The sequence below is a fragment of the Pseudophryne corroboree genome, chromosome 3 (genome assembly GCF_028390025.1).
Source record: "Pseudophryne corroboree isolate aPseCor3 chromosome 3, aPseCor3.hap2, whole genome shotgun sequence".
NCBI lineage: Eukaryota > Metazoa > Chordata > Amphibia > Anura > Myobatrachidae > Pseudophryne > Pseudophryne corroboree.
The window spans coordinates 732,544,966-732,559,152 of NC_086446.1; the positions used below are offsets into that span (position 1 = coordinate 732,544,966).

Sequence of the window (14,187 nt, forward strand, 5' to 3'; positions counted from 1 at the left end):
GGGCACAGTTCTCTAACTGAGGTCTGGAGGAGGGGCATAGAGGGAGGAGCTAGTGCACACCCATTCTAAAGTTTCTTTATAGTGCCCATGTCTCCTGCGGAGCCCGTCTATACCCCATGGTCCTTACGGAGTCCCCAGCATCCTCTACGGACTAGGAGAAAAAGATTTACCGGTAATCAGTCTGCTACTGGTGCAATGCGCATGTGTTATGTGTAAAGTATGTGTAGAAGGGAAATTGACTGGTCGGCAAAATGGTAAAAAAGTCCTCTAATCGCCGCCAGACATTTTTTTTTAGGGAGCAGAGACTGCTCATCTGCCCCAACGAGAAGATTTTGTATCTTTACGATCACTGCAAATTGATAAAAAATGCCCGTAAAAGTCTGTATGTTGGCTACAGGTGGAGTCGCTGCTCATTGTTCAGGAATGAAGGACTGTGGGTGGTGGTGGAAACAGATGCCTGAGGCTAAAGGTCACAAGTCTGTCCAGCACAAATGGTGTATGTGGGGCTGCAGATGTAGTGGCTACACATATTTTTCAGTACAAGCAGGGTCGTTGTGCGGGGGGGGGGGGGGGGGCAGAAATCAAGGATTACGTGCTGTTGAACGGGGTATGAAGTAGGAAATAGTCTAAGAGAGGGAAAAGCAGATGAGGGAAAGAGCCCTGCTCATGAAAGCTTACACTATGAATGGGAGGGGCAGATTGACAATGACACGGAAGAGGTAGAAGTGAGCATGTAACAGGGTTAGGATGAGATATGGCTGGGTTTGGTGAAGAAGTGGGTCTTGAGAGCACGTTTAAAGTTTTATAGAGAGGTGGAGATTCTGATAAGGAGAGGTAGAGAATTCCAGAAATAGGGAAGACCACGGCTAAAATGAGGAATGGGAGGAAATAACCAGTTGCCAGGAGAGGCCGCATGTATTTATGGAGCGAAGAGGACAGGTGGGAGTGTAAAGGGAAATAAGGTCAGAAATGTAAATGGGAGAGGAGTGGGTGAGGGCTTTGTGAGTGTGAGAAGCTTGAATTGGGAATGGGAGCCAGTGTAGGGCTTGTAAGAGAGGAGAGGTGGACATAGTATGTTTAAAGAGTAAGATGAGCCTAGAGTGAACACTAGCCCACCGTGTAGCATTGGCCTCACTTATACTGTTGTACTAATCCCACCTTTTTGTATTGTCCGCACCTACAATTATTTTGGTACTATCTGAATAAGGCCATTTTCAGATTTTTCTTCAGAATTTTTAGATATATTGATCTGCAGATATATCTACCAGTGTGTACCCACCTTAAGCCTCTCCACACAATTTGTCCCCTGCAGCACAACAAGGTCCTGCCAAGACACAAAACAGCACCTTCCTGATTTATTTACTGCTCCTGTCCTGTGACTGCAGATGAGGACAATTGCATGCAGAAAACTACACAGTGCCATGATAAATGTGTTTTATATTCATTCACTTCCAAGTATGCAAAAAACATAAAACAAAACTAGCACAACATACAAAAAGTACAGAAATAAGAACAAGTGTATTTATTTATTTATTATTTTTGCTTAACAATGCGTTAGCTCTTTCATCTACAAGAATTCGGGTCACATCCACCAGAATTAAAATCACATTATGATCACAGCAGGTTTAAATTACAAATGTGGAAAACAAAAACAAAAATTGATGCAAGTTCAAAATATAATACAGAATATTAAAAAGGCCTGTAAAAATGACATGCAAGGCAGTTAAGGGACAATGATAGTATTCATCACACCCTCAGCTCCTCACCCACCAACAAATTGCAGATAGTTTGAGGCTGGCGTTGAAAGAGTTTAACATATATCGCATTTGCAGGCAGATTTTTTTATTACGTTTTCACAACAGTTTTACATAAAGAAACTATACATAAAATATCTTTAGAACACAGGGTGCTGCAATGTGCATTCTTTAGCATTTAATTAATCGAAACAGAAAAGTTAGTCACTTAGTGACCAGAAAATAGCGAACAGATCAGAACAAACGTCTTCTAATCACATTATGGAATTATTGCAATCCCATGCAAAATATTGTATATATATTTTTCTTTTTTTATTTGTTCTTGTAAAAAAAAAAAAAACACAAGTCACTGTAATGTATTTTGTGCTTAGCATGACTGTATATACAGTAGATGGCATAGGGAAGGGTTTCCCAAACTCTGGGGCAGATGTATTAAGCCTGGAGAAGCGATAAAGCAATGATAAGTGGAAGGTAATAATGCACCAGCCAATCAGCTCCTGTCAATTTACATACTGGAGCTGATTGGCTGGTGCGTTATCACCTTGCATTTATCACTGCTTTATCACTTCTCCAGGCTTAATACATCTGCCCTAATGTCCTTAAGGCGCCCTGCCCTAATAGCCCATGTTTTAAATACATCCATGCATGTGCGCAGAAGATATAATCAATGGTTGGGTACGCCCTACGCAGATAGATCGTTAGTACAAACTATATATCACTAGTGTATCGATATGCGGCCGCAGGAACCGCCCACTATGACATCACAGTGGGGGTAGGAGCACATTTAAATGTCCATCTAGTTGTGATGTCTGGCCAGATATACAGAGAGGCTGATTGGTAAATGTGAATAGCTTACGAAGTTGGTCGATCAGACAGCGGGATGGCCGGTTAGCTGCTGAGTTGCTCAGGTGTGTACCCAGCAAAACTGTCTGAGATACTAATAAAGTCACCTGTGCTTAAGTATGAATATCCTTAAAACCTGGACTGTTAGGGTGCCTTAAGGGGCGAATTTTGGAACTACTAGCATTAGGCACTGACATCAGTGCTAGGCTCTCCCAGATGTTGTGTAGCTACAGGTCTTACTGGGATTTGTAGTTCCACAGTAACCAGAGAGCTACAGGTTGCCTAAACTAGATTTATGTAGTCACATAATACAATGGAATAGGAATTCTTCTGGAACGGCGAATGCTCAGTAGAAAATCCCTATCTGATAAAATGCATCAGATGAATGCTTTCACTATTAGATGATTGCCGGGTTTTGTCTGTGCTATGTTAAAAGTAAAATCGCCTGCCCAAATTCTTACTTGGACAGTCCTGCATGCTCTTTTCTTAATAAAGGTTTAGTGGCACTACCTAGTGGTAACGTCCAAAAATGACACTTCTACCAGCGTAGTTAAGACTTTGTTTCAATCTATATTTTAAAATTTGTATTATCCATATGGTACAATAATTTACAGTTTGTTTCAAAATAGTACTGCACAGGCACAGAAGCACAGGTCAAAGAATAATAATAATAATAAAAAAAGTTAAGTTATATATTACATAGACATACTCCCATTTGGCATGCATTAAGTTAGTTACAAAATACAAAAAAAAAACCTTTGATACAGAAATAAATGCGGCTCAGATTAATGGGCAATACGTCAAATAACCTGTAAGTAAATTACTTCAGTGTCTGCATATATTATGTTTTTTTCTATAATAATTTAAATTGCAAATACATAGTTTTCCTGTATATCCATTATTTGCGGTGTGCCCAGCTCCAGACTTACTTGCTTGAATAGAGCGGTCACCAGCAGGTATTTTGCTCAACTGTAGATCGAAACATGTTTACAATATGGTATCCGTCAGCTTATGTTTAAAAGATCCATCTCCACAAGGAGTAACGTTACTTGGTTTGGTTGCTATGGGTCACATAACTAGAAAATAGCTGCATTACCACTTCCCACTGCAAAGTTCATTTTGTGTTACCTTCTCTGCAGGGGTTCGCTCTAAACAAACCGAAGCCAATCCAACTACTCCTGTTGGCTACAGACAATTCGGTCTTGCGGTAACACGAAGAGACGGGTTCAGTGCCGCTACTGGATGCATTGATTATGTGAGTTACACTTGACCGTAACCGGGGCGATATTCCTCACTAGTTCAGCCCCGCCCCTGAACATGTAACAGCATTACAACATGTGTGGATGCAGAGCCGCTGGCTCTGCAGTGTCTCTCTAGGCTGTGACCTGGGCAGCGGCTACACCCTCCCTACCATAGTTACGGCCCTGTTGCCACAATCTCTGCACGTGATGTTATGATACCACTTCTAGAAACACATTTTACAAAATCCAAAACCAGGAAAGTGGTACTGGGATTAACAGGTTACATACGTTATACCGACGGGCGGGATGCCGGTTGTCAATATCCTGACAGCGGTATCCCGCCCGCTAGAATGCCGGCAGCGGGGCAAGCGCCAAGAGTACCCTTGTGGGCCGGCTGTGCTTGCCACACTACGGGCTCAGCTCGCAGCATTCGCCGCAGGATCTATTTACGTTCTATTGGTGTGGTGGACACCCACAAGTGGAAATAGCCCTGGTGCGCTGGGGTTCCGGCATCGGCCTCCTGAACACCGCGATCCCGACAGCCGGCATTTTATCTGCATCCCGGATTAACAGATGAACCTACAAAAGTTGTTTTTGAGGTCATACTATAAGACAAAGATATTTCTTAAGCACATATTAGCGTCATAATGTAAAATGCAGATTACATTATATTTTACCTTTCACGGGGAAAGATCTATTGGTATCAATCAGAAATATATATGTAAAGGTTTCAATACTTGTAAGATATTTCACATTAGACGTACATTTGCAGTGTAGATGAGTGTAAGCTATATGTCTCTGTTATCGGCCACTTCCAGGATCAGTGAGGCTGTGTGCATTGTTCTATATGTATATATGTGTTTACAGACCGGTAGCCTGCACTCATGTACAACCTCACAATCACATCTTTATCTGACGTATCTTCAATATATTTGTCAATGTTAATAGATCTCTTATACAGGGCAGCGTGGATTGTAGGTCCTGTAAATGCCTCCATTGGTCTCATCCAGATAAACATGATAAGATGTATCAGCAGACTTGCATGTAAAGAACAAAACCGTGGCAGAAATACCTATTCATTATTCAACCATAATTCAAGTCAACCTACTTATAAAGTGAACATTCCTATACAAAGGAAATATGTCTCATTCCTAGACTAGATTTTGTTTTCATCGTCACATAATCTATTAAGGGTATCTGTCATGTTTGCATTGATACCTAAAAGTAAATTGCTTTGAGGGAGCTGCGACCTTGGGAACAGTTATAGCGGATATAGGGCCCGGATCACAGCTGATCACTGCTGTGCGTGTTTGCACAGCGGGCGATTATCGATTGAATGCGCATGCATATGCACCGAAATGCACGCGCACGTCGCCAAACAGTGACAGGCTGGTGCGGAAATTTCGATCGCACAGCCATTCGCAAGCTGAGTGACAGGAAGAGGCCGTTTGCGGGTGGTAACTGCCCGTTTTCTGGGAGTGTTAGGGAAAACATTTTCTGTGAGGGTGTGTGACGTCAGCTCTGGCCCCGATCAGCCTGTTCTTTTCGCACTATGGGGGTAATTCTAAGTTGATCGCAGCAGGAATTCTGTTAGCAGTTGGGCAAAACCATGTGCACTGCAGGGGAGGCAGATATAACATGTGCAGAGAGTTAGATTTGGGTGGGGTGTGTTTAATCTGCAATCTAATTTGCAGTGTAAAAATAAAGCAGCCAGTATTTACCCTGCACAGAAATAAAATAACCCACCCAAATCTAACTCTCTGCACATGTTATATCTGCCTCCCCTGCACTGCACATGGTTTTGCCCAACTGCTAACAAAGTTCCTGCTGCGATCAACTTGGAATTACCCCCTAAGTCCTGGGCTGCGCACAGACAGCACACACTGGTAAAAACATTCACTGGTGAGTGAGGTGCAAACGGATTTGCATATGTCCGCTGACCGAAAGACATTTTTGCAAGGCGTACACATGTGATCACACACTTGCACGGGGCGAATTTACACTCCCCTTGGGTGGCGACTATCTGATCGCAGGACAGTAAAATTAGCAGCACAGCGATCAGCTCTGAATCGGGCCGATAAGCTGAGAAAAATGTTGAACCACAATAGTAATAATATCACCGCAAGCAATTAAAGAGCAAATGCTAAACTGCAATCGTCAGGATATACGTGTGTTTGCACATGCAAATAAGGGTTTTCTTATCTGGAAACTCTTTCTCCAGGAAAAAATAATAAAGGAATTGCTGTCCTGTGATGGTGTCACACTGTACACACTGATAATAGGATCGCTGGCAGTATCTTCCTGCAGTTGCAGTTCTTTGTGGCGTTCTGCTAAGCAAAAGAGGAACACCAGGGGGCAGCGTGGAGTTACACAGGACAGCTCACTTTCACATTGTGAATGAAACTTAGTAACTTTTTGGCATGGCGCTAAGTCACGAGCATTCTAGGAACTCGGTCCCATAGAGACCACACCTGTACTGTAAACAGGTTTGGTACTTTTCCACAAATCTTTGCAAACGGCAGAGAGTTTATCATAAAGCAGGAAGGCATATTTGAGATACAACTGCAGAGTAATGCAGGGTAGATTAATGACACATTTATGTTGGTACACACATCACAGCCATATGGTAATTCAGTTTACCAACCACGGTTCTGTAACTAGAGAGACCATATACAATTTTATACATTTAATGCCAATATACTAGAATGGTTACATGTATTTTCTGCCATAAATTATTTATAAGTCTTTTAAGGATATTAATATGGCCTGTAGATCTCTAATAACTCATATGAATGGCAAAAACACTGGATAAGCATTTGTATGCCATAGAATGTAAGCTCTGACGAGCAGGGCCCTCTTCCCTCTTGTGCTTTTCCTCCCCTCACTCATACCGTCATCTCCTCACTGTCTACATTGGCACCAAACCTTTGTGTGTGGCCGTCCCGCTGCTGATTTGAGTCCTATGACTGCTGATGCAGATATGTTTATAACCCGGGTCCTTGTTCTGCAGTGTTTAATGCTGCAAGTCACGTGTGTGTGTATATGTGTGATTATACTGTTTCTGCTGTAAGGCGCTGTGGACCCCTTGTGGCGCCATATAAATAAAGGATAATATTAGTATCAATGAGGCTTGAGGTTTGTTTTTACAAGGCTACAAAATACAAGTTGCTTACTATGGGGGTCATTCCGACCTGTTCGCACGCTGCCGTTTTTCGCAGCGCATCGATCAGGTCACTACTGCGCATGCGTATACATCGCAATGCGCAGGCGCGTCACATGGGTACAAAGCGGATCATTGCTGAGTGATGGATTTAACGAAGAATCCATTCGCACAGCCGATCGCAAGGAGATTGACAGGAAGAAGGCGTTTATGGGTGTCAACTGACCGTTTTCTGGGAGTGTTTGGTTAAACGCAGGCGTTTGCAGGGCGGGTGTCTGACGTCAATTCCGGGACCAGACAGGCTGAAGTGATCGCAAGGGCTGAGTAAGTTCAGACCTACTCAGAAACTGCACAAAATGTTTTTGCAGAGCTCGGCTGCACAGGTGTTCGCACACTTGCAAAGTGAAAATACACTCCCCTATAGGCGGCGACTATCTGATCGCAGCGCTGCAAAAAGTAGCTAGCGAGCGATCAACTCGGAATGACCCCCAATATAGCTGCATTGATTACAATCTACTGTGTTTTTATAAGAGCCCTTATTTAAAATTCTGACTGAGTGAGACAGACCGATATATGTGAATGTTGTTTGTAAATGATACAGGAAGTTGGAAAAATAATTAGCTGTGTAGTTAGTGTATAGCAATATTAGGTACACCTCTAGCAAAGGAGATGCGCCTTTGTTGTGGCCCAAGGACTTCTCATTACACCTTCACCTATTTTATATGTGCCTTATTTTATATGCACCTATTTAACTGTATATTAAAATATAATCTGACATTTAACATAAACTTACTCTAATTGCTGGGCATAGACGGTCAGATAAAATGAAATTCGGAAAGCCAGACATTTTATCTGACCGCCTAACACCTATCAGATATTATGGGCATACACTGTGAGATATATCACAATCTTCGGAAGGAACAGGAGAAATGTCTGTCAGTCGGCAGCCTGATGTGGTCGACTTTCAACTTTAAAAATATCTTATCGGACGGACATTCTGGATAATTTGGTATGTCCGACCGAGATAAGTGGCGCATATATACAGTACAATTATCTATAGGCGGATCGCCCAGATAATTGTATAATGTATGCCCAGCATATGTTTCTCTCCCCTACATTCCAATACATATCATTTCTTATATATTATTTGCTAACCTTCGAGTATATAGTTATGTCATTTGATTCTTAGGAACTGGGATTTTGGAACGTTGCGTCTCCACAGCTATTATATGAATAATCATTTTATTTATATAGCACTTTTCCCCTTCATCTTTTTTTTTTTTTTTTTTTACCAGCCATCAATTTTATTATATACATTACATGAGGCGGTACAGTATGTGATGAGTAAGTGTACGGAATAACAGAAGTGTTTGGAGAACTGTAGATGTGTGTGATGCTGGAACTCTCTGGAAGTAACATCACTGACTGGTGGAAGGGATCAAAGTTCCGACTGTTATGGCAACATGCAATAGAATAATGAAAATCACTGACAGGTGAAGTGAATAACATTGATTATCTTGTTACAATGGCACTTGTTAAGTGGTGGGATATAGTAGACAGCAGGTAGATGGCCAGATGTGTGTATGTTTTTTCCCTGGGGAAGAGTTGGCACCAGGATGCACCATGGGAAAAAGGCAATGTTCGGCTGGGAAACCTCAGGGACTGGTATGCATGTGGATGTTACTTTAAAAAATACCACCTGCCGAAACATTGTTTCAGACCAAGTACATCCCTTCATGAAAATGATATTCCCTGATGCAGTAGTCTCTTTCAGCAGGATAATGAGCCCTGCTACACTGCAAACATTGTTCAGGAACGGTTTGAGGAACATGACAAACAGTTCAAGGTGTCGACTTGGTCTCCCAATTCCCCAGATCTCAATCTGATCGAGCATCCATGGGATGTGCTGGAAAAACAAGTCCAAACCATGGAGGCACCACCACACAACCAACAGGACTTAAAGGATAGAAACATAGAATTTAACAACAGGTAAGAACCACTTGGCTTATCTAGTCTGCCCCATTTTTAAAATGTTTGCATAATCTCAACCCTTGTTGATCCTTATTTCTTTGTAAGGTTATCCTTATGTCTATCCCATGCATGTGTAAATTACTCTACTGTCTTAGCCTCTACCACCTCTGTCAGGAGACTATTCTACTTATCCACTACCCTTTCTGTGAAGTCATTTTTCCTTAAATTTCTCCTGAACCTACCTCCCTCCAGTGTCTATGCATGTTCTGATGTTCTAATACTTCTCTTCCTTTGAAGAATGTTTCCCTCCTGGACTTTGTTAAAACCCTTGATATATTTGAAAGTTTCTATCATGTCCCCCCTTTCCCTTCTCTGCTCCAAACTATACATGCTAAATCTTGGTGCTACATACCACAGAACACATTCAGAGGTCTTGTGGACCCCATGCCTCAACATGAGGGGGACCTACACAATATTAGGTAGGTTTTTTAAATGTTATGGCTGATGGAAGACATTTCTGCAGGCAAGGTAGAAAATGATGAATGAAAATGTAGGAGGAAGGTGAAATAGGCTAAGCAGTTGTGCCCAGATCAGATCACAGTAGACACTGCGTCTAACTTTCATAAAAGTGTCATGGCTTGCGGAATGTCTATCTCTATTTTTTTTTTTTTATAGATATAAAAGTTATTTGAATGTCAAATAAAGAAATACATGGATATTCATAGTCACTCTACGATATATTTAATCTGAGGGAAGGGGAAAAATATAATAATAATAATAATACGTTTTTCCAGCTTTCTCAATACAGGATATGCGAAATACGCCTAATCTACTAAAAGGTGTCTCTCTGTCACACATTCTCTTGTAAATATTGCACATCTGGAATGGACTTCAGATAAGCTTGATCATATAAGGAGTTGAGAAAAGTATAACAAGCAAGTAAAGCTCATACTTCAAGAGGGGTGTTTAAATGATACTAATGCTCTATCACTCCTCTGCCGCAAGTCACCCAGTTAGGGGGTGGGGGTGTTATTTACTAAGCTAAACAGGCCCGCTTCAGAGACACTGTGGATTGGTTGATTCATACACATGTGGTGGAGCCAGTGATGTCACAGCAGCTCAGACTCTTACCAATATGAAACCCCATCAGGACACTTCTTTTTAACAGACCGGAAGCTGAATGTAACACTGTACAATATATTTTACCACCAACCCCAGGAACTGCAGCATCGTATACAGAGGGCTGCGGCCCCAGCACACCCCATCGCTCTTTCTCATTAGTAACGCCACCAAGAGTCCGCGGCTAGTAACAAAATGCATGTTCTGGTAATATACATGCCATATTGTAAATAAATAAATATATACATTACTATACATACATCTGCTCCTTCACACCATGAAGGTTTGTATTGGAATCTCTGTAGAAGACCATACCGTATGTAAAAAGAGAAGAAGAAATCTTATTTGGTAGCAGAAGATAATACAAAAGCATAGGAACCAGAGACGAGATCAAATTAACAACAAAATATAATGTCACTTAGTTCTGAGTATCAGACAGGCCGAGTCCTTCATTTGAAATTGGCATAATCTGAGAAGATGTCAATGAAATCTTGTACCACTTTGTAGCAGAATTCATACTGTTCCTGCAAAAACAAAGACACTGTCAAAGTCGGAAAAATATCATGCTACACATTGCCATATATTCACCCCATGCGCTTGCCCGCTGCACGTACACATTCTCTCCCGTGCGTGCACATATTCGCAGTTGCGTGACGGCGCCTCCTCGGCCATGCGCTCGAGCGCGTGGTATGTGCATTTACGGTAGAGTTTGTGTGCGTCTAGCGGGCGACTCAATTGTTACATAGTAAACCCAAATAGTATGTTTTATAGGTAATGTTCCCCTTAATAATAACTGTAAGTTTGTTTATTGTAACTGGTCGCTGGACAGAGGAATTCCTCTTTGCATGATACGAAGGGTCAGACAGGGTTTGAGCAGTGGTGTTTGGTACCTAACTAAAGAACATTTTATTAGAAACAATCCGGTGCTGGTTAGGTAAAGATTAATCGCTCCTGCGTATAGTTATGTCTATTAGTAGTTTCTGGACATTTACTATATTTGCGGTTCATTATCCATGCGGCGGGAATCCTGAGATTCCCTCCCACCTGAGCAGTTCGATATAGTCACAGCCCACCTGTTCAAACTAACCTATGACCTTTTGTTATAGTGCGGGGAGACATTCCTGTGTCCAATGAACAATGAGATTATAGGTCCCTTTGTAGTGTACTGTACGCAGTGTATATAAGAACAGCCAGCCTGGCCAGCTCAGTCTTCTCTTCACAACGGTTTTCATCATTGACTAACTAGAAAGCTGGTACCAGGACTGCGCAGCGATCGTTCCCCGGTGTGTAAGTTATTCTCTGTAACCAACTTGTTCTCTGTTTGTATTTGCCATACTCTCTCTCTCTCTCTGTTATTGTTACGCTGTTGTATATTGTATATGTGTAGTTATTCTGCTTAGATATTGATGTTAGTCTGTAGTGTATGAACTGTTAACTGTTTTCCCCTTTTTACATAGCTAAATATTGTTAGTAAAGGTGTTGGAACCTTAGCAAGGTATTGTGTGTTTATTACATTACTGAGGGTATTTGGAGCGTCTCAATCGCTCAAACAGCTTTCACATTAACAAGGTCAAGCAGCGTTATATAGCTACAGTATTTCAGTAGTAAGGTTTACAGTACAAACTCAATCCTTCAGTGTGTTGCATACAAGGTTTACTGAGTGTCATCCCGTGAGCGTCTGCGCCGCTCGTGTTCCCCTCGTGGTCACGAGCGTCCGCTACGCTGGTAGCGTAGCATTACGGTAGTCGGCCGCCTATAGCGTGCTCGACTCCAAGCGTTAAGCTGTGAGCGAGCGTGCCGCATGTGCGTCTCGACCACGGCTAAGCGTCTGCTACGCTAAGTGCGTACCCTTATGGTACCCCATACGCCAATTGCGTACTGAGTCTTACCAATATATAGTAAATGTTATAAGATAAATATTTAGCTTTATCAATTGGCGGCTCGTCCGTCCTCCACATATCCGCACTAGCAAACACAGACTTTATCTGTCAGCAAGGGCGGGAAGGCAGTATCCCTTCGTATCCGTATTGGTGGTGAGGGATACAGTAGTGCTGACTAGATAAGCGTCTGCATCGCTACGCTGTAGGAGTGTTGGTGGAATCCGGAACCGGAAGGTAAGAACAAAACGCTATTGTCTTTTAAAACTGTTTATCTCTGTTTTGCGTACGCAACACACGCACACACCTGCATTTCTTTTTATTTGTGTATTTTCACATCTCACCTTCCTGCTTGCCATTTATCATTGATAACGTGCTGAGAAAGATTTGTTGCTATTGGTAGTTAAAAGTAATATTAATACGTTAAGGAGTAAATTGTAAAACACGCACACGGCTTTACCTAAAGATACAAGGAAAGATCTGTGTGGTGCTCGGTAGATGATTACAGTTAAAGATCATCTACATTGATATAAACGTGTTAGTTGTATTTCTGTGGATATACCTGGCTTGCGTACACGTGTCTCTAACAAAGGGCGGGACTAGCGTACGCGACGCAAGGGCCGACGTACGGAGCGTATATTACGCAACGGAGCATCTGGGTACGCCCACATAATACAAATCACACGATAGTATTGTTTTAGTAGGCGATACGGAGGCAACGCGATAATAGCGCAAATCAATCTCAGTGTCCAAAATTTTAAGCTAATAGGTCCTTCTCTAGTTGCAACTCCTCTGGATTAGCCTGCGATACTGAATGAAAGGGATTTCTGCGCAGAAACAAAAGTAAAGAGTATATGAGGTGAAAGTGTGTGTATACATATATATAAGTTTCTAATTTTTGGGTGGAACCACAGGAAATCATCGAATTCTCCTGAGGTACATACGTGTAAGTGACGGCACGGTGGCTTGGGAGGCATCCCTTGTTAAACATATTAAAAGAAGAGCATTAGAGTATAGCAGACCAGGAGGTCTACTGTAGCACAGACCAGGAGGTCACGGACCAGGAGGTCCAGGTACAGCAGACTAGGAAGTCCGCTATAGATAAAGAGTAAAGAATCACAACACCAGGAAGGGTTGGTGCGGTACCCATATAGGCCATTAAGCTCTGGCTGAAGGAATTCGCAGCCACAATTTTCGATTCCACTGGTCGTTCCGCACATAAGATTAGTTGCTTATGTGCAGAACGATTGTACCGCATGTAATTGTGTGCATTAGTTAGTAACTTGACCCAGTACCATTTGCGTACGCTAGAAGGGTCATAAACGCTATTTGTACATTCTAACGTGATTTGTGTAATTTTTTTTATTTTAAGGGAGGTTCGCTGGTCACTCGGGAATTCTCGAACAACCAATAGTTACTGGGAAGGGTTAAGTGCTCTTCGGATCACACCCACATGTTCCAGTAAATAGAGGTTCAGGTCGCAGGGGCCCTAGGTTGAGTACGCCAGCGCTAAGGCAGTGTGTGGGCGTATTGGTCGACGTGGGCGAGTGAGTGGAGGTACTCGATAAACTTCCGCCGCCGGCCTACCCCGGACATCTTGGTTTTTGTAAGGGTTCGCTGAAGACCCTGATTTGAAGGTCAGAGGTAGTGAAAGCAACACCTGCAAAGATGGGGGCCAGTTGTTCAGGTAGGGGGCGATCAACCTCGGTTCAGGTTGACTTAGTAAACCGACCAATCGGGTCGGCAAGGTATATCATGTGTGAGAAATACGGTTCACACACAGAGGTTTTGTGCGATGAATGGGAAAGAATGACTGTGCATGACGGGGAAAAGTTCCCACGGGTAGGCAGTTTTAGTCCCGAGGTGTTACAAAATCTAAGGAGAAGGATATGTCTCATTAAATCTGCAAAGAGATGGATCAAACATTATGATTATTTACAGTTATGGCAACAGGAAGGTGAAATACAAAGAGGATTGGCTCAAGCGGCTGGATCTAACCCTATCAGGAAACTGATAGCCACCGCGCCACCACCACCATACATAACGGGAGAGAAAGTGGTTACAGAGAATGACACACTGGTGTATGATAAACATGCACTTAGTAACTGTATAAATGTTAAGAATAATGTAACTAAGATTGTTGATGCTAATACTAACCCGTGCAAGCTGTACCCTGTTTTAAACTTTCCCCAGGATTGTGACCAAGAGGATGAGCCCACAAT

General features: G+C 42.4%; 1 protein-coding gene across 1 annotated transcript in view; it reads right to left on the bottom strand.

The window, feature by feature from the left end:
* Positions 1-2,311: 2,311 nt before the first annotated feature.
* Positions 2,312-14,187, bottom strand: part of PTPRE (protein tyrosine phosphatase receptor type E) — a 297,445-nt gene continuing 285,569 nt past the window's right edge. The window contains exon 20 of the mRNA XM_063962220.1: positions 2,312-10,612. Within this exon, the coding sequence (XP_063818290.1) occupies positions 10,538-10,612 (75 nt within the window). The 3' untranslated portion in view covers positions 2,312-10,537. The remainder of the gene's footprint in view (positions 10,613-14,187) is intronic.